Source organism: Populus euphratica, unplaced genomic scaffold (genome assembly GCF_000495115.2).
Source record: "Populus euphratica unplaced genomic scaffold, PopEup_1.0 scaffold8.1, whole genome shotgun sequence".
Lineage (NCBI taxonomy): Eukaryota > Viridiplantae > Streptophyta > Magnoliopsida > Malpighiales > Salicaceae > Populus > Populus euphratica.
In genome coordinates this window covers 405,232-430,942 of record NW_011499855.1, presented here as the reverse complement: position 1 = coordinate 430,942, position 25,711 = coordinate 405,232, and the positions used below count along the sequence as shown (strand labels likewise).

The 25,711-nt window shown below is 36.2% G+C and overlaps 4 protein-coding genes and 1 long non-coding RNA gene across 6 annotated transcripts; 1 reads left to right on the top strand and 4 right to left on the bottom strand.

Annotated features, from left to right (window-relative positions):
• Positions 1–1,441: 1,441 nt before the first annotated feature.
• On the bottom strand, positions 1,442–4,173 carry LOC105122822 (cation/H(+) antiporter 2-like). The gene is made up of 4 exons (XM_011022131.1): positions 4,021–4,173; positions 2,932–3,912; positions 1,858–2,783; positions 1,442–1,718 (listed from the first exon to the last, which is right to left on the bottom strand). Exons 1-4 carry the CDS (start codon positions 4,171–4,173, stop codon positions 1,442–1,444), a joined length of 2,337 nt encoding a protein of 778 aa, XP_011020433.1.
• Positions 2,240–22,576, top strand: LOC105122826 (uncharacterized). Its single transcript, XR_841758.1, has 3 exons — positions 2,240–2,252; positions 7,202–7,213; positions 22,425–22,576. It is a non-coding gene; the product is annotated as an uncharacterized LOC105122826 (long non-coding RNA).
• LOC105122823 (cation/H(+) antiporter 2-like) lies at positions 6,312–9,756 on the bottom strand. Its single transcript, XM_011022133.1, has 4 exons — positions 8,955–9,756; positions 7,881–8,867; positions 6,819–7,744; positions 6,312–6,677 (listed from the first exon to the last, which is right to left on the bottom strand). The coding sequence occupies exons 1-4, from the start codon at positions 9,105–9,107 to the stop codon at positions 6,401–6,403; spliced, it is 2,343 nt and encodes a 780-aa protein (XP_011020435.1). The 5' UTR covers positions 9,108–9,756; the 3' UTR covers positions 6,312–6,400.
• Positions 9,846–14,828, bottom strand: LOC105122824 (3'-5' exoribonuclease 1-like). 2 transcript variants are annotated; one of them, XM_011022134.1, is made up of 5 exons: positions 14,741–14,828; positions 14,534–14,616; positions 11,598–12,178; positions 10,856–11,031; positions 9,846–10,678 (listed from the first exon to the last, which is right to left on the bottom strand). In XM_011022134.1, the coding sequence occupies exons 2-5, from the start codon at positions 14,553–14,555 to the stop codon at positions 10,228–10,230; spliced, it is 1,230 nt and encodes a 409-aa protein (XP_011020436.1). In that variant the 5' UTR covers positions 14,556–14,616; positions 14,741–14,828; the 3' UTR covers positions 9,846–10,227. The 2 variants fall into 2 exon arrangements, with proteins under 2 accessions (XP_011020436.1, XP_011020437.1); XM_011022135.1 differs by lacking the exons at positions 14,534–14,616; positions 14,741–14,828 and adding an exon at positions 12,759–12,816.
• On the bottom strand, positions 19,317–22,428 carry RRP4 (ribosomal RNA processing 4). Its single transcript, XM_011022136.1, has 7 exons — positions 22,092–22,428; positions 21,901–22,002; positions 21,774–21,819; positions 21,583–21,672; positions 20,728–20,793; positions 20,542–20,610; positions 19,317–19,940 (listed from the first exon to the last, which is right to left on the bottom strand). The coding sequence occupies exons 1-7, from the start codon at positions 22,244–22,246 to the stop codon at positions 19,506–19,508; spliced, it is 963 nt and encodes a 320-aa protein (XP_011020438.1). The 5' UTR covers positions 22,247–22,428; the 3' UTR covers positions 19,317–19,505.
• Positions 22,577–25,711: the final 3,135 nt, after the last annotated feature.

Sequence of the window (25,711 nt, the reverse complement as noted above, 5' to 3'; positions counted from 1 at the left end):
CCACAAGCCCTTGATGAAGTTTATTAGACAAGGAGCAAGAGCAATACATGGAAATGCCTTCTTGCTGATTTAGGGCAAATTATTGATTTTCTCTCCTTGGAATTTCGTTTTACCGTAAGCTTGGTATGACATAAACAATAATAATTTATTTTTTTATAAAAGATTTTGTTTTTTATAATATCATATTAATATCACAAGAATATTTTATCATATTTTATTCTTATGACTTATTTTCTTATGTTTTATCTTGATTTTTTAAGTTAGGATTTTGTTTTCCAAGATATCACGTATCTACATTTACAATTTTGACCAACATTACCATTTGACATGTAGAGATTTAATTAAAAACAATTACTCAGGTATAAATTGTATTTATTGTAAAATATAAGGACTAAAGAAATTTCAATTAAAAACTTACTCGTAAGAAAAATATAAGGACGAAAGAAATTTCAATTAAGAAAAATAAAATACAAGCATCAAATTGAATTTTTAAAAAGAATCAAAATGTATATTAGTGAGATACTTTATATTATTAACGGCTGACACATATTAGATATATTTTTAAATTTTATTTAGTGTTGTGTTATATGTTGGGGTAATGATTATTTTTCAAATTAATTTTTGTTTGAAAATATATTAAAATAATATTTTAAAAAATTATTTTTAATATCTACATATAAAAAACAATCTAAAAATATAAAAAATTAATTTACAACAAATTAAAAATTATTTTTTAAAAAAAAAACACGGGCTACAAAAACAAATAACCATTACATCATGTAAAGAAATACAAAGTCTCTTATATAGTCTTCAGTAGACGCAGTTTCGACTAGATTTCCAATTGACAAGAAGTGGCTTCCCACCAGATTTGAAGGTGTCTGGATCAAGAACCAGAACCATAGGAAGTTGATAGATAATAGGATAAATCCTGAAATGGACAACCAATCCATACCAAAACGCAGCTCGGACAACATTACCTGCACGGCAGAATATAGCCAGTAGCAACAGAATGTGTTCAGAACATGGAAAGTCTTGCGTGCTTGCCATGGATGCTTAATTTGAAGGGTCATAATCATCAATGAGTTATCAGAGCTGAGATCTGGACATGGTTCTCCTTTCCTAATTTGGTAAAGTCACACGAGAAAGTTTATCCAAATACACCCTTAATTTGGATACCTGAAAGTTGTTGAATACTGAGCACCTGGTGAAAAGTTATATTACCCTAATCGACTCCATTAGGCAGGCTGGTCAGTTTCCTGATTGTATGGTTAAGGCCCTTTACCTCTCCTGAAGCTGTAAATCTAATGAAGGGTTTACAAACTCAGCCACATGACATTGTACAAAATCCTGTGTAAATGGAAACTACAGACAATAATTACCTGATGATCCATATACAATATATATACATTAACATACGAGCACGTAAGATCTCTGATAATCCCTAATTAAGGTCATTTCTCGAATGCCGATATTGTTGAATGACCAAAACCGAACTGTTGGTGTTAAGTTCTGAAGAAGCCAGAAGGTCCCCGACTGTCCCCAGCTCTGGACACTCTTCCCAGTCGCTCATACCAGTTGTCATAGGTGAGTGTCCTCTACCACCCTTTCCTACAATGAGCAATGAAAAGGTATCATGTATGTCTCTTAGAGCCTCTGCTGTTTGAGTCCCATTCTCAACATACTTCTCTACATATCCAACTTGACCTGGCGTCACATATCTGAAAGCAAAAGAAGAATGCAGTTCTTATTGTAACAAGAGCCAAGACGCAATGAAATTACTCTTTCAGAAGGGAAACACATGTTTAGAGTATAAAGATGCAAAGATGTCAAGCATATATGTAATTTGCTAGTGGATACCTGTTATAGAAATCCTGCACAACAGCCCTGTCAATCTCAGCCTCAATGTCGTGACTTGACATATCCATCAGTAGCTCATCATCCCTGTGGGGTGTGCCATTATTGTACCCTGTCTGTTCGCTTGACGGTGAATGCTGGAAGTGGATGAGTGTCAAATGAATGTAAGGATGGTTTGAAATCATTTTGCAACACGCCAATGCCTCGCGATCGTCAGAGCCTCCAAAAAATAACGCTGCTATATTTTGCACAGATTGGGAACTAGGTTGTTGAAATCCTGTCTGCCCTCGATCCACGAAGATCCCTACAGAGCATGGCGCATGGCGCAGAATCTTTTGGTTTGTGATTCTCATTCCGACTTTTCCGCTCTCCATTTTCCCATCAAGGCGCTGGTGCTTGTGAAAAGTCAGAAATATGATTGAAACACGCAAGTCCTCAATGGAATCACACACATCCTCGTACATTCTCTCAAAGTAAGACACAACTTTCCTTTGGCGGATCAATACTTTGGTCTCTATGGTATATGCATCCACGGCATCATTAATCTCCACAACATCATTTCCGCCGTAGTCCTCCTCGTCACTGTATTGATCACCATCTTGTAGCTGGTGGTACATCAAATTCTTCTTGGTACGTTTCTTTGGGAGCTCAACTAGGTGCATCAGGTAAGCTGTGACCGGTGTTTTGAGAGATTCACTAAAAGCAGAGATTAACCCAATTTTCGATGATATATGCCGAGATCCGTAGACACAAGCCAGCATTCGAAGTTCACTCTCATGTTCACCTAATTCAAGGGAGGTATGGCTGTGAGAAAAATACTCTTCTTTTTTCCTTAATATATGAGCCACTACCACGCCTGCTATCACAGTGTTCATCACCACGACAGATACCACCAGATTTTGAACATTTTCTTGATCCATTGGATTCAACTACAGGAACAGCATAACACAACATTACTAAAAGAAAGAAGACATTTTTTATCGAGGTAAGTGTCTATATCAATGCTAGTACGAAATGCTACGCAAAGGAAAACACAAGGGTACAAATAATTCCTGGGAAGGTCTTCAGAAAACATACAGTATCCTTCGGCAGATTTCGCATGATATGAAATTCGGCATTTCCCTTCAAATCGAGTAAAAAGCCAAGTACAATGCCCTCGTCTGTTGGGATCTTGAGGTAATGGCAGGCAAATAATGTGCCGATAATCTTACTTGCGATGGACATGAAAATCATCATGATAACCATGATGAAACTATTGAAACCTCCTATATAAGAGACATCAAACTGAAAACCTATGCAGCCAAAGTATACTGGAAGTATGAAGTTGTACGTAGCGTAACTGAGTTTATGCAACAATGACCGAGTAGTTTTGCCTTCCCTAGGGAACATCAAGCCGAATAAAAAGCTAGATGCTGTACTGAGGTAGCCATACTTTTCAATAACAAGTGCCGCCGTTACTAAAAGGGACAAGAAGACCAAGAACTCTGCGTGTGTCACGTATTTTTGGTTCCGGGTTCTCTGGTTACACCAAAAGGCCAAATATTTGTTTATAACTACAAGTGCTATGGTCAGTAAAAGCAAAAGAATCCCTTTCCCAAAATATTCCCAGCTAGCTGAATGAACTATAGACCCCAATAGCACGCAAGACATTTCGGAGATTAAAGAAGCACAGACAGCCAATCTTCCTGTGTCCGAAGTCAGAAACTTCAGTTCAGCTGCCAGTCGAAAAACTACAGGAGATGCCGAGTTCGCTAGGACTATTATGATGGAACTGGCGTAATCAAAACTGGCTTTTATTCTTAACAAAATGATGAGGGAAATAAATGCAACAATACCAAACAAGACACCTATAATCAATCCACCAGATGCAATAATGCTAGCTTTGCGCAAGTTACGCCTCATGTATGGAATATCCATCTCTAGACCTAACAAGAACATAAAAATTGTGCGGAAAATGAATTGCAGAACTTTATAATAGTCTTCAGTAGACGACTGAATAAAGAATTGATTAACTTTGGTGATGCGGGACAACAACGAGGGACCTAGCACAATTCCAGCCTGATAGAACAAGAAAATATCAACACATTAAAATTTATTCAAGTTGGCTTGTATACCAGAAAAGATCAAGATTCATGAACGTATTTTGAAAAGAGAAAGATGGATTACCAAGATTTGTGCAACAGGTCCTGGCTGACCGAATTGTTTCAAGAAGAGGTGGAAGCAATGAGAGATGACAAGAATACCAGCAGCCTGCGTGGAGGTTGCAATAAGCGGATTAAATGGATCCCTTGCGCACAGAGCTCTTCCTGCAGCTTCCATTTTTTAATATCACAAAGGAACAAGATAGATTCTAGTAAGATTTTGATTGCTGGAAATAATAAATTGAATAAAAAAAAGTGATTGTGGGATGCAACAAATTGTTCAGTGCTCATCACGGCATATGTGTCGTTCCATTTTTTTTCCTTTTGCTGCATTGGTGTAATAGATTCACTGAAAATGTGAACATTTTTGTGGCAGGAAACTACGGAAGGTGGCTTGAAGGCATTAAAAATAGGGAGGGAAGGGAAGGGAAGGGAAGGCTGATGATGTCCTGGCTTGAAAATCTCTTTGAAGACCGTGTCTGAAGCTGAGCGGCTGGGTTTCATTTGCCTTGTTTACACATGTCGTCAAAGTAATAGAGGTCATGACACTTGAAAATACTGACCAAGAGGAAAATCTATTAGGAGGGAGATGGCTTGTTTATTTAACTACTGATTTGCCTTTGATCCTATTTTTAGTGCCAAGATCATTAACTTCTTAGAACAAGCTTAAGATATTGCATAGAATTAAGTTAAGTAATTATGAACACTGTTACAGTTCATTACTAAAAACACCATATTTATCCCAATAACAGCCATTGCAATTTACATGAAAAGAGTTTCTGTACTATTCATTCCATCTCTTTTTTGCACTATTTATTTCCTGTGAAATGAATATAATATTTATAATATTTCCCATTTTTCTTTTGGAGGAAAATCATCTGAAAATTAATTATTCACAAGATATATCTCAGATTCAGAAGCCTTTTAGGTCGAGACAGAATTGATTATTCACTTTGACTTCCAAAGTATATTTAGAAAAAGAAAAAATAAAGAAGCAGAAGTCCCTGAGATGAAAATATATGTAGTTTGGAACCCATCGAACCTGTTACAATGGAAAGTATAATCGTATAAAGCATAAGGGCATAGCTCTACGCTCCTCTTTCCAGATTACTAGTTTGCTGATAACAAGATGTTTCAGAGAAACTAAAGCAAGTTAACCTAGTCCATTTGATCTGTATTTGAGTAACAGACTACCATCTCGAGCGATTGGATGATTACTGCGACATTCCGAGCAGTCAGACACTAACTTCTGATGTCCTTTGTTTTTTTAATGTTCCTAACACTAAGTTCTCCTGCTATTAGCACCTGAAACAAATAGGAAGGAATGGGACAAAAAAAATTTATGAGATCCTGAATCAGGAAATTGAGGAAACGAGAGTAAGGCAGATGTTTGTTGGGTTTGAACAGGACAGATGGTGAAAGGAGGGGTACATGAACCTGCGGAAACCGAATGAGGTTCGTCTTCTCCACTGCCATTTCCACTTACACAAAGGTCGCTCCTCTAACAACTCTGGGAAATCTGAAATCTCGCGACAATTTTGACTGCTATTCGGCTTCTTTTTGATGAGCTGGAAAAACTTCACTATCAGTGTCACTGTTAACAATGTTTCTCCCCTTCTCCCATTTCTGAGAGCATGAGACTCCGAAGTCTAAGATCTTCTAAGGATCAAAAGGATCCAGATAACTTTTGACTGCCATAAAGTTGCTCCAACAGCATCATAGAACACCGATCATAGCCCTCGTCTACCCCCCCTTCAAACTTGGATGTTTAAAGAGCCTGATTTTACCTTTTATTTTATTTTACTTTATCGATAGAACTGACTTTTGCCATTTGGGAATGGGAAAATTTAATGGTGAAAGCAGAACTTGATGCAAAGATCATCAAAATCAGTCAGTCAACATTGTGAGGTTTTAGGATCTTATGACATGTATAAATTGAACGGGTGTAATGTTTAAGCTCACCTGTATAAACACCACTTCGAAACCTTCTGTGGTAGATGATGACGGTTCCACAGGTTTTCCATCACATGCCATAATCATTGGAGAAATCCTAAGCTCTTGCTCTGAAGTTCCTTATTCCTTTGCATTTTTCCAAGAAGCTAGGACAATTGATAATTTCCAGTTTATGTAAAGAAACTATGCTACAAACTCCTCGGGAAGTGACCGTAACTTAGAGCAACCACAAATTTCAAGCATTACCTGTCTTGGAACAGGCCCTTTACCTGTTCCAACGCCAGGAAGATCATTACCTCTCCTTAAGCAATAAGCTAAACAACGTGTCTAAAACTCAGTCAAATTACATTGTAAGACATCCTGTTCGAATGAAAACCATAGACAATAACTATCTAACAATTTCACATATATATGTACATTAATATATGTGCATATCAGATGTCTGACAATCCCTAATTAAGGTCATTTCTCGAATGTCGATATTGTTGAATGACCAAAACCGAACTGTTGGTGTTAAGTTCTGAAGAAGCCAGAAGGTCCCCGACTGTCCCCAGCTCTGGACACTCCTCCCAGTCACTCATACCAGTTGTCATAGGTGAGTTCCCTCTACCACCCTTTCCTACAATGAGCAATGAAAAGGTATCATGTATGTCTCTTAGAGCTTCTGCTGTTTGAGTCCCATTCTCAACATACTTCTCTACATATCCAACTTGACCCGACGTCACATATCTGAAAGCAAAAGAAAAATGCAGTTCTTATATGTAATTAGAGCCAACAGAGGCAATGCAATTACTCTATCAGAAGGAAAAGACATGTTTAGAGCAATAAAGAAACAAAGATATCAAATATATATAGTTTACTTGTGGAAACCTGTTATAGAAATCCTGCGTATATGCCCTGTCAATCTCAGCCTCAATCTCGTGATTTGACATTTCCATCAGTAACTCATCATTCCTGTGGAGTATTTCATTGGTGTACTCTGTCTGTTTGCTTGATGGTAAATTCTGGAAGTGTATGAGTGTCAAATGAATGTGAGGATGGTTTGAAATCATTTTACTACACGCCAATGCCTCACGATCATCAGGGCCGCCGAAAAATAATGTTGCTATATTTTGCACAGATTGTGAACTAGGTTGTTGAAATCCTGTCTGCCCTCGATCCACGAAGATCCCTACCGAGCATGGGGCATGACGCATAACCTTATGGTTAGTGGTTCTCATTCCATCCTTTCCGCTCTCCATCTTCCCATCAAGGCGCTGGTGCTTGTGAAAAGTCAGAAATATGATTGAAACACGCAAGTCCTCAATGGAATCACACACATCCTCGTACATTCTCTCAAAGTAAGACACAACTTTCCTTTGGTGGATCAATACTTTGGTCTCCATTGTATATGCATCCACAGCATCATTGATCTCCACAACATCATTTCCGCCATAGTCCTCCTCGTCACTGTATTGATCACCATCTTGTAGCTGGTGGTACATCAAATTCTTCTTGGTGCGTTTCTTTGGGAGCTCAACTAGGTGCATCAGGTAAGCGGTGACTGGTGTTTTGAGAGATTCACTAAAAGCAGAGATTAACCCAATTTTCGATGATATATGCCGAGATCCGTAGACACAAGCCAGCATTCGAAGTTCACTCTCCGGTTCTCCTAATTCAATTGAGGTATGGCTGTGAGAAAAATACTCTTCTTTTTTCCTTAATATATGAGCCACTACCACTCCTGCTATCACAGTGTTAATCACCACAACAGTTAGCACCATACCGTGAACATCCGCTTCCTCCCACTGTTTCAACTATAGGAAAAGCATAAAATAATATCATTTACGGAGAGAAGAGAACGATGTTTTTTTCAGTATTCATATCAACGCATCCTGCCATAGAGCAATTCAAAAAAGCACAAGGGTACTGATAATTTTTCCAAAAACTTACAGTTTCCTTTGGCAGCTTTCCCAAGATCTGAAGTTCGGCATTTCCCTTCAAATCGAGTAAAAAGCCAAGTACAATACTCTCGTCTGTTGAGATCTTGAGGTAACGGCAAGCAACTAGCGTGCCAATAATTTTAGTTGCGATGGACATTGCAATCATCACAATAACCGTGATCAAAGATTTCAATCTACCCAAAATAGAAACATTAAGCTGAAAACCTATGTAGCCAAAGTACACTGGAAGTATGAAGTTGTATGTAGCGTAACTGAGTTTATGCAACAATGTCCGAGTAGTTTTGCCCTCCCTAGGGAACATCAAGCCCAACAAAAAGCAAGATATTGCACTGTTGTAACCATATTCTTCAATAAAAAGTGCGGCAGCTATTAAAAGGAACAAGAAGACTAAAAACTCTGTGTTCGTCACATATTTTTGGTTCCGAATCCTCTGGTTACACCACGAAGCCAAATACTTGTTTATACCTACGAGTGTCACGGTCATAAGAAGGAAAAGAATCCCTGTTCCTAAATTTTTCCATGGATCCACTGCGAGGCTAACTGACCTCCATAACACGCAAAACATTTCAGTAATCAAAGAAGCACAGACTGCCAATCTACCTGTATCTGAAGTCAGAAACTTCAGTTCAGCTGCCAGTCGAAAAACTACAGGAGATGCCGAGTTCGTTAATGCTATTATGATAATAGTGGCAAAATCAAAATGTTGGGATTTTATTTTTAACAAAATGATGAGGGAAATGGATACAGCAATACCAAACAAGACACCTACAATCACCCCACTAGATGCAATAATGCTTGCTTTGCGCAAGCTTCGCCTCATGTAAGGAATATCCATCTCTAGGCCTATCAAGAACATGAAAACTGTGCGGAAAATGGTTTCGATTACTTCATAATAATCCGCGGTACTCGACTGAATAAAGAATCGATTAACTTTGGGGATGCGGGACAACAATGAGGGACCTAGAACAATTCCAGCCTGATGAAACAAAAGAGTATAAGCTGCCATTAACGTTACATAAGATTGATATTTATGGATGTGCATGGAAAGAGAAAGATCGATTACCAAGATCTGTGCAACAGGTCCAGGCTGTCCGAATTGTTTCAAGAAAAGGTGGAAGCAATGAGAGATGACAAGAATGCCAGCAGACTGCGCGAAGGTTGTAATGAGCGGGTTAAACGGATCGCTTACGCACAGAGCTCTTCTTGCAGCTTCCATTATTTAACATCTCCAAGGAACAAGATAGAATCGAGTCTAGGTAAGATTTTGTTTGCTGGAAGCAATTATTAAAAAACAAAATGATTGTGGGATGCAACAGCTTGTTCAGTGCTCATCATGGATGATGTGTAGTTTCATATTTTATTTTCATTCATGTAAAAGATTCACTGAAAATGTGATTGGTTTTGTGGCAGGGAACTATGGAAGGTGGCTTGAAGGCATTAAATATAGGGAGGGAATGGAAGGGTGATGATGGCCTTGGATTGAAAATGTCTTTGTACACCATGTCTGGAGCTTGGAGGCTGAGTTTTAGTTTTCTCCTTTACACATGTCATCAAAGTAATAGAGGTCATGACACTTGGAAATACTGACCGAGAAGAATGTGCTTGGGGGGAAGCTTTTCAAGCTTTATCTGCCTCAGTCAAGTGCCTATGACACTTTATTAACAGTGCATTGTTGTCTAACCAAAAAAGAGTTTGCGTTACCGAAGAAATCATTTTTTTTAAATCATAGCATTTTATTTTTTAGGTTTGTCTGGATCAATGTCAAGTTTAGTTTAACCAGAAACCTGCTTGATGCATTGAGAATGAGCGCACCTTTTATCTTTCCATTTCATTATGTTTTGGAGCTCTATGCTTAATTACTTGCAAGAATAACAGTACATAATCAACAGACCTAATTTGACCATCAGAGCCCCACAAAGGAATTCAAGAAAACAAGGAAAAACAGAACAGATACGAGAAATTTGGGCAAGCAACTCTATCCGCTCCCATTAGAGATGCATAGGAAATCGAATTGTCCCTATCTCACGGGTTATTTATCATAACAATAACTTAGCATGTCCATGCATGTAAAAAGCATCATCCTAACTACCCATCAAACATTTACCAATTTGTTCTCCAGTCAACAAGTCAGCTTTACAGGTTGCAGCTCTCCTCCCGCTCTGATGTTTCCCAAACCCTCCACCAATTGAGCCAACTATTTATATTTTGTTCACTAGGAGACAACCTACTACATTACTTTCAATCTTCCTTTTTTTTTATGTCATTTTTTTCACAGTGCATCCCGACAGAATATAGGATGCGGAGTCCAAAGCTAAACAGGTTTTCCATAATCTTAGTCAAGGAGATGCCCATTCAAAGTAATGACAGCGTGCACCTCTAGTGGCAGTCCAGTTGCCACAACCAAAGAACAGGCTACCTTGCTTCGGTCCAGGCTTTCGAACCATTCCCTTGCTGCTTTTCACCCCACAGAAACAAAAGGGGTGATACGGGAAAACAGGAACACACATTTCCTTCAGCTTTTGGGGTTGATGTGGTGAAAAGGACAGGTTCTCAGGGGACTGCTTGCATGGCAATGAAATGTCAGTTGTGTTCCACATCAGTGAGTTGGTGATGGAGAATCTGATACCCCGATGCATGAGCAGGGCAAGCAGCCGAGCAGTATTTTTGGCATCATCCAATCCACAGTGAGCACGGCCCTGCCATTCTAGGCCTGCCATCCCAACCGCCTCCTTCAGAGATCTGGCACCACCAAATATTTTACAGAAAGGAACTTTTAAGTTGATCCATCTGACAAATAAGAAAAAGAAAAAAGAATATGTCAGAGGCACTTTTGACATATCGACAAAAAAAAGAAAAAAAGAACAGAGTTCCAATTCATTCACAATGAAGAATAATTTGCGCAGAAATTGAAATATATTTATAATGGAATGGTTCAAATCTACAAGTTTTTATGTGATCATTTACCGATTAAAATAAGGAGGCTTCCTGATTTTCTTGAATCGGCACTCAGATTCCAACATCACCCGACAATCCCAGTTCGACCATGTCACCACAGCAAAGCTCGTATTTTTTATCCCTTTATTCTCAAGCCATTTATCATGCCTGAGGAGTGCCTCACTAAGAGTAACACCTCTGTCCACCTGGAGCCACACAGAAATACAAGAATAAGATAGAGGCAACATGATGTTCATCAAAAAGTTTAGAAGAGAGATTAACATAAAGAAAATTCTGAGAAACTAGTTGAAGCAAGCAACAGTTTAAAACGTGTGGCCAGCTTGCAATTCAAAGTAATAAAATAATTCACATAACGAAACCTAAGAGATAGTGTTTAATGAGAAATTTTATATTTCCACAGGAGTAACTAACAACACTCCATGAGGGGATAGAAAGTTACAAGGAAGAGACAAAAAGCAGATGGAGAAAGAGAAAAAACCTATTTCATGCCAATGTGGAAATTATTAAACCATCTTTTCAGGGGAGGTGTCCCATTTCAATTTTCTCTCTCTTCCATTTGTCTCTCTCTCCTCATAAAGTAAATGTAGGTGATCACTCCCAGGGTAATATAAATTTTCTAGTCACGCACTATCTGGTCTTTCAAAGGGACAGTCCTAACCTGGTACAACGTAAATTGAACGCTGCTGATAGACATTCCAAGTAACACATACAAAGTACTCTTTTCTGAAAAGTAAAGGAATTCCAAGCTAACCTGGATTTGCTGGATACCAGTCAGATCCTTGCAGAAATCACTCAAGAGCTGATTGCATGTTGGCCGCACATATGTCTGAAAACATGCTTCTAGTTGGCCAGTGACACTACTCACAATGACAGATGGAAACTCAATTATCTCTTGTGGATGAGGATTTCTTTCCTTGTCACAAGTAGCCTCAAAGTCTATGACCACAAAATACTGAAAATCTTGTAACTGGATCTCACATGGATAACCTTGAGAAAAAATATTAGAAGGAGCATACTGAAATTGAGTCTCCAAAGGAAAGGGATAAAATTGGCTTTCAAAACAATTCATTTGGCATGGCGGCATCTTTTGAGAGTCTGGATAAAAGGTAGACCATGAGCCAGAATCATGATGGTAGGCAGGTTTGTTCTGAAATTCACTTGGAAGTTCAAGAAACTCGCTGCTTAGTGAGTGAACTGGTTCAACAACATCCCCGCCTAGGTGAGCACCAATTTCTTTTTTAAACCTAGGAAGGCTTTCAAAGGTATTCCCACAAGGGAATCCCTTGATTTGGAGGCATTTTAAGGAGGCCTCACAGCTCCTTTGCATAGTTTCTGTCAAGAAGAAATGAAAAACAGCAAACACTTGAGAAAATTTTATTTTAATAATCTGTTATCATCAACCATATTTAACAGTTCTGATAAACAGTAAAACAAACAAGAAATACCAAGTGTGAGTCCCGGGAAAGCCTCCAATACACATTTTTTGGAAAATAATAATGCATTGAGAAAACACAGCACATGCCAAAAAAAGTGCCGAAGATGGAAAAAACACGAAAAGAGAAAAAGAAAAGAGAAACAAAAACAAAATGCTGCTACATGGACAGACAACTGCATATACACAGAAAATGGTAGAGCAAAGCCTTTGTAGATAATACTAAAGGATGTGAGATAAGAAACAAGTAAAGCATAGTAACAATTGGCTGGATAATCTGGACCATAATATCTAGTGACATGAGCATTTACTGCAGCGTTTATCTTTCTTCTGGGATAACCAAAAACTTTACCAGAGGACAACAGAATGGGTTCCAACCACAAAACTAAGAATTCCGGTTGCAAAAAATTAATCCACCAAATATATGATGAAAAACAAAATCTTCTATATACTAGACAAAAGAGCGGAGTTAAAACCAACCATCTAAAATAAGTCAGAAGCAACTCTTCCCCTCAACAGCCCTCCTTGTAAATCCCCTCTACTCTAGCCAGAAAACAAAAGAGTAGGAATATTTCCTCTTATCTGTACACAATCGTATAGCCATTCAAGTGAACACCTCACAATCTTCAGCATTCCAAGTATACAATACATCCCATGACACTTCCTGAAGCAAAAGTCCGAATAATAGGTAACCAAAGCCTCCTTATCCCTAGACAACACAAAAAGAGAGAGAGAGATCCAGAAATTGCTCCTTTAAGTGGTGTGCTATCAATTAGCATCATCATCCAAACCACAATAATGCATCTAGATGCCAAAGCACTATCATATGAATTCAAAACAACAAGGTCTTTCCCTTCTACCAAACATAAATAACATACAACATGTGCATTTTCAAGAGGCCACAACAAGTAGCTTCACAAAGTTGTTTCTTAAAAACAAGCCATTGATTTTGAAAAAAATCCTGGAGAAAGAAGCGTTTTTTAGGTAGATAATGAAGCAAATGGTTAGAGCATTAATTCTTATTTTCTTGGAGAGAACATTGTCCCAAAAGGAATGACCTGTGTTAAGGATGGACCTAATTAATTAAAATTTGTTGGACCTTCCCAACCAGTTTCACGTCACTATCTTGTTTTGATGAATTCAATGACACTCCTTTTGGTTTGAAAATGTGTGGATTTCTTACCTTCTTTCAGATATAAGGTAAGGAAATGGAGAAGTAAGTTCCAGCTGCAGATGGAGATGTACAGGCAGGTCTGAAGTGGTTTTTCATCTCTCACAAAATGAATAAGCCCCCTTGTTTGGCTGATTTTACCAGGATTCTTGGATTATTGTCGAGGATGAAAAAAATAAGGTTTTTAACTGTATTCTAAGTTGAATGAGATAGCGTGAGGGGAACTAATCCATGCTCATTACACTAATTCCCAAAAGATATCCTTTTGTGAAAGCTTTATTAGTTTGCTAATGAGCTTGCACAAGATTCTCACTCAAGTGTCAATCAAATTGACAAGGTATTCAAATTCTACACATGCTTCTGTAGTTGGATACCTAAAATGTACTTTAGTAGCTAATCGAGTAGGTCAATGACATTAGAAGAAGTAAACTGCATCGATTGTACACACTTAAATCAGCAGATCATAGGATCATGATTAAACTGGTATAGCACCATGCAAGGGCGAGCACTGAAACTGTTTCATTCAACTTTCTCCAAAACCTTTTCTGAACCTAGGCTCTGGATGTGGAAAGCTACATTGCACATCAACTCAACATGCAAAACACCACTTGAACACTTCGTGCAATTTCTATCTACCAAAAACCTAAATATCCAAATCACACAATTCCTCACTAATATCCAAATCTCTGCAAAACATAAAATCACACATCCTCCACTCCACAAGAATTTATAAACATTCAAGTAGCAATTACCTCACCAGCTACCAAATCACGCAACAACACAACAACATAATTCACCAACCATGTTATATCACAAAACTAAACTGCGCTGCAGTGATGATCAACCAGTAACCAGCACTCAAAAAATCCCTCAAGTCTCCAACTTTACAATTCAATTCTCCATTGTAAACAAAACCCATTATAGAAAATCCATCAAATACCATTATCACAAAAAAAGAAAAAACGGGTTGCTCTACCACACATATCATTGAAATAACACTCGAAACAGATCAAAAGTTTTCAAAATTCAGAAAAACAAACAAAACCCAAAAGAGAAAACACAACAAAACAGAGCATAAGCATACCTTTATTTTCAAGGGCCATCATGATCTTGTGTATAATTAAGATCCACCAGCAAGTACATCAGATCTTCCTCTATTCAGCCCACCTATACACACCAATAACAGTAATTAATCACTTATACGTATAAATAGACGGTTCTTAATACACCAGTTAATATCTCTTTTAACATCAGCAAAGAAATAAATGCTAGAGAAAGAAGGAGAATAAACCTGGTGTGATTTGGAAATGAGAGAGAGCGAGGGAGGTTACGCTTATAGGAGACTGTTTTTTTTTTTACGTAGTTTTCATTTAATATTAATTATATTACAGTAATATATAATTAGATTAATCATATTCTATTTTTCATCCAAAAAAATTATCAAATCAATTTTCCAAATAATTAATGAGTTTTCTTTATATTATTATTTAAAGATCACAAATTTTAGAAAAAAATATAAGTTCTTGTAATTATCCCAATTCAAGTTTAAATGATTTATTTAAAATATGATATAGAAAATTAATATTAGGAAAAAATGATCGTACTTACTAATTCCAAATAAAATATTGGCTATGAGATTTTTTGAAACACTTATTTGGAATAAGCTTTGGAAGCAAACAAAATAATATGCATATAATTATTTGTTTCCTAATTTAGATACTCTTTATTAGTGTTTTTTTAATTTCTTGAAAATGAATTTGAGTGGGGCCCAAGAAAGAGGAAGGAAGAAAAACTGTGTGGACACGTGTCTGAATTGGAATGGTTTAACATTGTCAGTTAATGTCAGGGAGTTTAGATATTTGATGTTTTGTTTGTGTGGGAGAATTTTGTATGGCAACAACAATTGGAGAGTTCTTTCTTAATCTCTTTATTTTTTTGTGCTCTTTTTTTTATATATAAGTTATATTTGGTGGGGCCAATAAAAAAATAAAAAAATATTTTATTTAAAAAATTAAGATAGAAATATATTATTTTATAATTTTTTATTTTCAAAATAAAAATATATAAAAAAAAACAAGTTTATAAGTTAATGAAAGAATTGTGCAGTTGGATATTTTTGTGTTGTATTGATGGGGACTATGGAAGATTTTATTTGCTTGGCATGAATTGATTCCTGTTTTCTGTCTTGCTTGGCACTTTTCTTTTTGGCTTGTTTGAGAAAGTAAGTGGAGAGTGTATTTGAGATTTTTTTTTTTTTTTCTAATTCTGTAATTGTTGACCTTACAAATGCATGCACAGAAATTAATAATAATAAATTTAGAAGGTTGTTAGTGATTTAGCTGCTCAAATTTACAAGATCTAACCTAGCGGAATGAGTTGTTTTACGTTTGAAATTGCGTTTTAAAACTATATTTGGTTTGAAAAAATATTAAGTAATATTTTTAATGATATTCGTGCGCTAATATTAAAAATAAAAAATAAATATAAATAATTATTTAGATATAATTTTAAGTGAAGAACACTTTACAATATTAAATTCTTTTTTTTATATATTTCAGGATATTTGAACTAACTTACAATATTACGGTTAACCTTCAAATTTATTAAATACCTTACAAACTTAATGAATAGATAAGATATTATAGGGTAATAAATATATACAAAAATAATTGAATTTAAATATAGAAAAAAAAATCCCTTTCTTGTTAAACCACAACCTCTAGTGCTATTAAACTTATTTTTATGTGTATAAGTTGCTAGATTATTTATATCTAAAATTTGATTAAATCATGTTGACCGGAATTGTTGACGTGGTTAAAATCCTCCTAGAAAAAAAATTGAAAATGATTGTTTTATTTTTTACTTAAAATAAAAATTGTGTATTAATGTGATGGCTCCATATTAATCTAGTAAACAATAAATATAGCACTTAAATGGGTCATTTTTTCATCGAATTTAACCATTATGATTGCCTATAAATTTATGATAATTGAAGATAATGTGTAATAATTATAGGTTGACATAATAATCTAATGTTTAAATTTCTAGATTTATGATTTAATTACACAAGTTACTAGACTGTTTAGAATCAAAATTTGATCAGACCATCATGATTTAATTATTGATATAGTAAAATTTATATTAGGTAAAAAATTAAAAAGAGAAATTGATTGTTTTATTTCTTCAAATAAATTTGTGGATTAATCTTATCTCATGACTCACAAGTTAATTTAAAATTTTTTATTTTTTAGATTGTTTTTATAAACTGATATTAAAAATAATTTTTAAATAATAAAAAATATATTATTTTAATATGTTTTCAAATAAAAAATTATTATAAAATACAATCACTATCGTACTTACAAACACCATCCTCATTAAATTTAATAATCATGGCTACTAATAAATTTGTGATGGACGAATTGTGTGCTTGTATAATATTAATTGTCCATGACAGGTTGCATATACCTTGGAAGGCCTGCGCATGCAGGGATTGCGACAGCCATGCCCCAATTGACTTCCATCGTTATTTGCCAATAATGGCACCGTCTCCATGAAATGAATTCAGAATCTTCTTTTTCACATGGTGTTTAGAGATCATCCTCGATGGCGATGATGAACTAGCCTCGATGCCCATCTCGCTTTCAATTCGATTGGATTCTTCTCTGACAATCGAATAGACGGGGTTTACAGAAAGGAGATCGGTATAAAGAGGGCGCACCTCAGAGTTGGAACAACTCATATGACCATGATGTTGAACCTCACGCGGCAACAATCCACACCTGACATGAAGGTAGATACCAAGCTCCTCACATTTCAGAGCAGGGCCTTTGAAGTTATCAACAAGCATCGCACCTCGCACCGATGAGTGGCAGTGAACATCAAATGCTCTATTTGGTGATCGCCTAATTAATTTGTTGCTGGATAGGCTCGTGGTTCTTGACAGATTGATCGACAAACCTGCGAAACTTGATTCGAGTCGAATTATGATTGACTTCAGACTCTTCTCCTAGTCAATTCCCAGGTGGAGTCTGATAACTATGGATAGACTAGGGGTCCGCCAGGATCATGTCACTGATTGTGTTTGATAAATCCATTGAGTTGAATCATGTGTTCTCGATTTGACAAACATGACTTGCCATGTTCTATACCAGTAAAAAGGGCAAATATTCATTTTAAAAATTGATTGCTGGAGTTGATTATCATGGAGCATTTTACGTATATGGAGGATATTTCCATTAATGTCATAGCCTTGTGCGATTGGATAGCTGCAGACCCCAGATGGCAAAAACACATCCTAAGTAAACAAAACTGAGTATTACACAAATCTAGAAGCACATTGATAAGCAAATCGTTTTGGTTTTTCAAAAGCAAAGACAAATGTAAGCATTCTATGATGTTTCAAGTACAAGAAATTCCAATCATTTTCCTGTTAGCATTGAGCACACATTTCTAAATGGTATAGAAAATTTTCAAATCCATCTTCTAATGCCTTCAGAATATGCTTCTGATGGCTTCATCTTAATTGGGATCCGCTCAACCAGATCCGTCACCTTTCCTATAAAAGGATACACCCCCAACTGAGATGCACAGGAATTAAGCATTCAGCACAATTATAGACCCACTGATTTGGGTCTCTTCTAGTCTCACAAAGATCATCGTGCCAACTTCAAATCGTCTTCTAATGAATATACAAGGGTTAGAGGATCATGGTGGCATTCATGCTGAATAGTATGAAACACAGGTGGAAATCGCATTCCTCACATTCCAATGTAAGGCCTTCACAAGGATGGCAACAAGCATTACAAATGGGAATATTTTCAGTATTTATTTTGACCTTTTGTGACCTCTCATAATAACCTGCTAGTATAACAGATGCACGATAATCAATAGCCAAAAAATGTTCGTGACCCTCATGCTTGTACTTTTTTGCATCGCAAGTGGACCTCAAATTTGCAGGTACCGCAATGGTAGGAGAAGGCAAAATTATCTAGTTTACATGCAAAACAAATAGAATCATGTCGTTTTGACCGTATGGTGAGAGTGTTTTTACGGATTTCTTCAGGAAACTCAACACAGAACTTGTGAAGGAGCGAGTTGCAAGATGTGCAAGCATAGGTTATGCCCACAACAGGTCCATGGCAAGCTAGACAGGCAACGCAACAGCTCTTTTCCTCATGAAAGAGGAAGGGGTGGTCATGGTTGAAAAATCTTAACTCTACCATGTTTATTTCTTCACTCTACCTCTTTATTCTTCTGGCACTCTCGTTCAGAATCTTTTGCTATCATCTGGTCCAGATGGTCCATAGGTGAACGGACCATAACCGTGTTTTCTGATGTAGTTGCCACGTCCCTCCTCACTTTCCTTCATATCACATTTCTCATTGACAAGAGAATAAATGGGGTTTTCGAGAGCAAATCAGTACAAAGAACTCGTACCTTATAGCTGGCACAACCCGCATGAGCAACAAAGTAGCGACCTTCCCAACAGCAGACCCAATCCGCTGTCTACTTTCTCCTCACACTAGAAAAACACTAAATAGTTCATCCTAATCTTTTTACATCCATGGGTGATGCAAGTTTCTCAAGAAAGTAGAAAGTTCTTATGACCCATAGTAAAGAGACCCGTTAACAAAATCTGTTACACGACTGGAGAGGAAATCAATACACTCCAGCAGGCATTTTATACTCTCCCCCTCAGATAAAATTACACGACTGGAGAGGAAATCAATAGACTCCAGCAGGCATTTTATACTCTCCCCCGCATTTTGCAGATTAGTTTATCACAGCTTACTAGCATGCTGGAAGATAAAGTAATTGCAGTGAGGCGTTTCAAATATAATGGATCAATGAAACAAACATGATAATAATTTATAATCAATCTGAGCTGCGCAGATGAGGCAAAACGATCAAAATTTGTCAAGATGAATTGCTCTGATGCTGAGCAACAATTTTGTCAAATTTACAAATCCTCTTTTACTACAGCACACCCATCCTACCCCTGGAAGAGAAGGAAAAACACAACTCCATGTATACTTAGGTTTCCAAAGACAGTGTCACCCCTTCCTTTTTGTCATCGATGTGCGGCGTTCAGCTTCTCTCTCTGCTACCAAAACATGGAACTCTGGCCCAAGCATCTCATCTATTCCAAGATTCAGTGTCCTGCTCAAGTCAATAGTCTCCAGTATCACTTCTAAAGTTACATTAAAGCCTAAAATTGACAAGACACGGATAGCATTTGCTATCTGACATATGCTCCGCCTCGTCTCTAGTGGCATTTCTTTGGTTGTATTGGATTTGGTGAATTGTTGTTCAGTATTGTTCAGTTGATCCTCTTCAATACAGTCCCTGGCCTCGACAAGCTCACCAACCCAAATGAACCCATTACATCCTAGTATCAGGTCAACTCCATAATGTTCCAAATGATGGAAATGATGTTTTTGTCTTTTCACTAGATATGGTGGAATCGTGAGCAACTGACCCTTCTCAAGCTGTCGTGCATAAAAATATCACTATGAACAAGAATGATAAAAATGGCATAAAATAAAACAAAAGACTACGCTGAATATTGACTTCAACTGAAGTACCAATCAGAGATAATAGATAAGAACCATGTGCAGATCAAATAATCAGCAGCATTTGTAACTACATTTTCAGAAGGAAAAAAAAAAAAAAGACAAAGCAAGCAATAACATTAGCATGTTAAATTAATACCCAAAAACTCCCAGAGTGCCAATTTTATTTTTCTTTTTTCCATTAATTTTCCTTATATCCTGTTAATATCATCCTACTTATAGATGGATATGCCAGATATCCTCATGGGGATTAAAAATATTATTAATATGAATTTTCTCTTTAGGGTCGACATTGATATCATTTTCAGTATCTTTTTCCCGCCTCAACCTTGTGGGGAGCTGTCCAGCTTAGTGGTCAATTTCCATGTGAATGACTAGTTTAAGTGGACATTTTAAAGGATACAATTATAGTACCCTTCAATTTGCGATTCTTTATAATAGAGTAATAGACAAAAAACGGAAAAGTTTGCCAACCCATAAAAGCACAGTAGAAAAGCACTTTGGATGTAAATCAAACCTTTCCATACTTCTGACTTCTTGCCTGCAATTGTATGCCACCATCATTCTGAAAATTACGCACTTCACCCTGAAAATGAGAAAAAAGATAGTTGATTATAACATTTACCTATGCATTTGCTCTACGTTTTGGTAAAACACTGGTCGATCACGCAGGAAAATCAACAATGCATGACAACAGACTTACACACACAACGTCATTCTCCTCAAAAATACTGCGCATGTTCAGTTCATCCAATGCAGTTCGCCGCCTCTAGCAATCAAAGATATAGAACGCGCGCGTATTAGCAAAGCAAGAAATAAAGCCCATTTCAGATCCTAAATATGAACAGATAGAACATATATTCCCAGCTTCTCAAACACATTTCATCCAGAATTCCAAATAACATATTTTAGTATCCGGGACTTGTAGATATGGAAAGGCCATAGGATAGTGCAAAAGAATGCGGCTTGGGCATGCAACCACGAGGTTGCAGGTTTAAGCCATTGTGCGTAAGCAGCCATTTCATGCAAAACAAAAGTGCTAAATGGTAGGACCATTCTTGAAATTTTATTTCCAGGGATCCCATTAATGGGACATCACGTTACAAAACTAGGTTCTACAGTACAATTCTCATAGAAAACCTCTCCTCCTCATCAAAACTCAAGAAGTAGGAGTATACTGTGACAGAATCACATGAGACTATAAATCATTTTAAGCCTGCGGTCCTTCAAATTTTAAAGCAAGCTTTGACAAAATCAACGTAGGCAGTCGGTGAGGAATTTGCTGATGTTTCATCACAAACTAATATCGCAACTGAACAAAAGATACGCAGAGGAATCTGCGGTTCTTCTTTCAGTTTGCCAAATATTCAGGAAAAGCAAACCAATTTACACAACTCCTTTCCTCTCCATTTCAATCATCCAAAGATGTTATTATGACGGACCTTTCTCTTATGTTCCAACATGTTCTTTAAATAACGAATGACTTCGTAAATCAAAATACAAAATCAGTACCAAAGATATGCATCTAAAAGAAACATAATAAAGATAGGGTTGATACCTGAATCCCATCAGGTAAATTCATAGAAGAAAGCATCAAAACAGCATCTTGGCTGAAATTAATTTCCAATTTCCACCGCTTTTGCGCTACCTGGAAAACATTGATATATTCATGATAATTAAAAAAAATAAAACCCATAAGCCCCATGAACGAATGGAAATCATTTTCAATCTTCCAAATTCCAATGATACCTCAACAACACGCCCCACTATGATATCTCCAATCTCTGGCTTGTACCTGACAGTCAATAATAAGTAATTTATTTTATTTTATTTTACCGTTATAAAGCAATGATGAATGGAAGTAATATGATTATACCTGGCACGCAACGTGCGAACATACACTAATTTGTTAACACGCTCCACCACACCACAGAGCGTCGCCACCACTTCTCCGTCGCGCTCAGAGGTGCCATGACCCCTTCATTTGAACACAAGAAAGTTAGATACTTCAACAAGACATAAAACAAGAAGTTCAAGGAAAAAAAAGAGAGAGAGAGAAGCGCATACTTGAGGATGGTGTCTTCGTTGCTAACGGGGATGGTATCGGCGACAGTTACAGAAGCATTGAAGTTGGCTCTCAAATACAAAGATTCTAGCTGTTTCAGAGCTCTCTGCAACCTTATCTTTTGGGTTTGATTCAATGATATCTCTATCCCTCTCATTTCTCTGTTTCAACCCCACTAATCAATCGGATTTGGGGTCGCCGCAGTCTCTGTTACCGGGAAACAGAGGGGCTTTGATAGGATGAAGAGAGAGTTGCGGCAAGGGTAGGGTGCTTCTCTCACTGTTTCTTTAGGGAAGGTTGGTTCTTTCGAGATACAACAGGAAGTGAAGGCAAAGGTGCTGGTGCTGGCTAATTCCCTCTGAAGTGAAAGCAACACTCCGCCGGACGTTGTGAGTTTGGCCGCCGACTGCCGGGGAGAAGGGGAGAGGGTCTGAGAGCTAAGCTTTGAAGAGGTGAGAGTAAAGGGGGCGGCGAGCTATAAAGAACAAGTTTTTCTAAATTTAGTGAGTGGTAGTCCCTACTTTTGTAAAACATTATGAATTGGCTCTTTATTTATGCAAATTACAGGTTAATCCCCCGACTCAAATAAATTAGAGGTTTCAATCATGAAGGATTACGTTGTAATTTCAATAAACCCTATGGACTAAAGAATAATTTAGGAAAAACCTCAAAAAAGTCTCCAGTCTATAGGGATGATTTCAATTAGGTCTCTAATTTCTCCTTTTTTCTTACCTGAATTAGGACTCTTACATGTCTTTTGGATGCTCAATTAAATTATTTTGTCACTTCAGGTTAACAAAATAGTTAAATAGTCATTTAGAAATTATTTAATTTAACTTTATCATATTAATTAAAAATAAATGAATTTACTAAAATATTTTTCATTATCAATAAACTTTAAAAAGAAATATAATGGTTTGTGTTCCTTTTTTCTAATTTGATATATCGCTTGAGTGAAGATCTTGAAAAGATTATTTTATTTATTGTGAAAAATTAAAAACCATGTGAATTTCATGTAACTGTTTAACAATTTGTTAACTGGGAACTAATGAAGGATCTTATCGAGAATTTATTAATAGGTTCAAAATATTAAGACAAAAAAAAATGGTGGGGACCCAATTGAAACTACTCATAGAGATTGGGGGCTTTTATTAGGTTTGACTAATTATTTACTCTTGTAAAGTTTGCTTAAAGCATCCAAATACATGCTCTTTATTTTATTTTCAGCTAAATTAGCTAGAAAACTATTTTAGCTGGCTCTAAAACAAATACGATCACATTTGTATTTTTTAAAATAATAGTCGTGAATATTTTATTATTAGTTTTTGTTATTCAAAATAAATGTGAGATGAATATTTAAGGGTTATTTTATGTTGATGGTTGCTTTCAAATTATGTTAATGAATTTTATAATTATTTAATGATATTTTTGGAAATTAATTATTTTATTATAGTTGAAATTTATAATAAATAAAACTATACACACTTATAAAAATAATAAAAATTTAAACAGCACATACTAATTAAAATTATTATTGCATTTTCTAGTTAATATCTAGATTGGACATACAAACAAAATTTATTTCTTATTTAGTTAAATATGCGACGAGTTATATATTTTTTTTAATAATATATTTTTACATACTTTTAAAAAGTGAAATTAGTTCCTTTTAGGGTTAGTAGTTATCCTTTTCAATAAATATATTTTTTAATTTCCTTCAGGATTCGCAGTTATCCTTTTCAATAAATATATTTTTTAAAGATTAAATTTTTATTTTTATTTTTATAGAAATATAATAATATCTTAACCTTTAAATTAATACTTTATTGATAACCAACTTTGTATTTAAAAACATGATATACGTCTTATATAAGCTTCTTATTGTTTTGTTGTAGTTATTGCGAATTCTTTTTCAGCATATCTTACATTTTTGTTCATTTTTTCATATTAAATCTATGCTAGTGTTGATTAATGCCTTTATAAGACAAATATCATCTCCATCCCTAAAGTTGCTGGAGCATTTTATTTTATTTTTAGCCGTGGGTGGAATGTCACGTGGATATTGAGATTTATTAAGCATACATTTTCAATAGAAAACTCTTTTTTTTATAGAAGGATTTGGATTGGCCACAAAATTATATCGTTTAAATAAAACGGTCAAATTATAACAAGAAGGAAAGATGACACTGGTTGGGAAACCTTTTCCTCGTCAATTGCTTCAAACGCAAGGAAACTCAAATTTCAAGTTCCTGGAAACTTCTCCGAGGTACATTTTTTACTCCCAGAAATGTTGAAGATCTTGTTTCTTATTGCGAATAAAACCCACCATATTAATAGATTACTTCCTGTAAGTGATGACTTAGAATTTTAGATTATCAAAAAGCAACACTTGCAAGCAAGAATCTTGCCATTCCTCTTTCATGTTGGTAAGGAAGGAGAGAGGTTGTCCATAATCTCGCAACTCCAATCTCAATGATAATATAAAAAATGGGCAAATTTACCAGTGCCTAGCACAAGCCTGACAGCATCTCATGATCCATACCAGCACCCTGAAACTACCATTTGTTTTCATCCTCAAGAGCGATTGAGAAAACAAGTTACCTACTTGCTCCATGGACTAACAGCCAATGAATAAATTCACAGCAGCAAAAATGTCAACAAACAGAGATAGTAAGAGGACCTGCTGAGGCTCAGCATCATCTCTGTCAAGGACTCAAAGTTATCGCGGGACTTTCTCCTCACCTCCCACTACATGGAAGATAGCCAGCACCACAGACACACCTGCAGGAGAGCAGATGTGAAAATTATGCTAGTAACCACTTTCACAGTTCAGGGCATAAAACAAAAGGATTTTCTATCTGATAAACATGCTCACTTCCTTCACATGAATGGCTTGTCGTTTCCTCCACTTTCACTGTCGGCCTTCTTCTCCCCAGTCGTCCAAGTCTTCGCTTTCTTCTTCGAATTCTGAATCAGATCCTTGCTCGATTACTGCTTTATCTGCTTTGTTGAGTTCTGCTGGTCGTTGCTAGCCATGACTTTGTGCTGTGCGCATAATTTGAGAGCAAGCGCGAGAGAGCGAGGGCTGGCAGTGTTTCGTGGAGCCTTCTCACAAGTGATGAGTTACAATTCACTTGCGTGCTTGGAATGTGCTTCCCTTTCTTACAAACTCTTCAAGAGAAAATTCAAAGTCGGTCCCTAAAGTATTCACAAATTATCATTTAAGAAAACGAGTTGATAGAAGAAGCTAGACTTGATAGAAGCTTAAAGGATAGAGAAAGGGCAGAAATGAAAGGGTTGGGACTTGGGAGACCTACTCAATGGTTCTGACTTTGAGGGAAAACTGTGTTGATGTGATCGTTACTTTTAAAAATTATTTTTAATTAAAAATATATTAAAATAATATTTTAAAAAAACTTTTTTATTTTCATATAAAACATTAAAATCATATGTGAATACTTCAAAAAAACAATTTGTTGATTTTTCAAATAAAAATTAATTTGAAAAGCATACACTACCATAATATCAAGTGGGTAATAGAAACATTAAGTTTCAATAATGGATTTTAAATTAATAAAGTTGATGAGAAAAGTTTGACAATTCCATTAACATATGTGTTTGA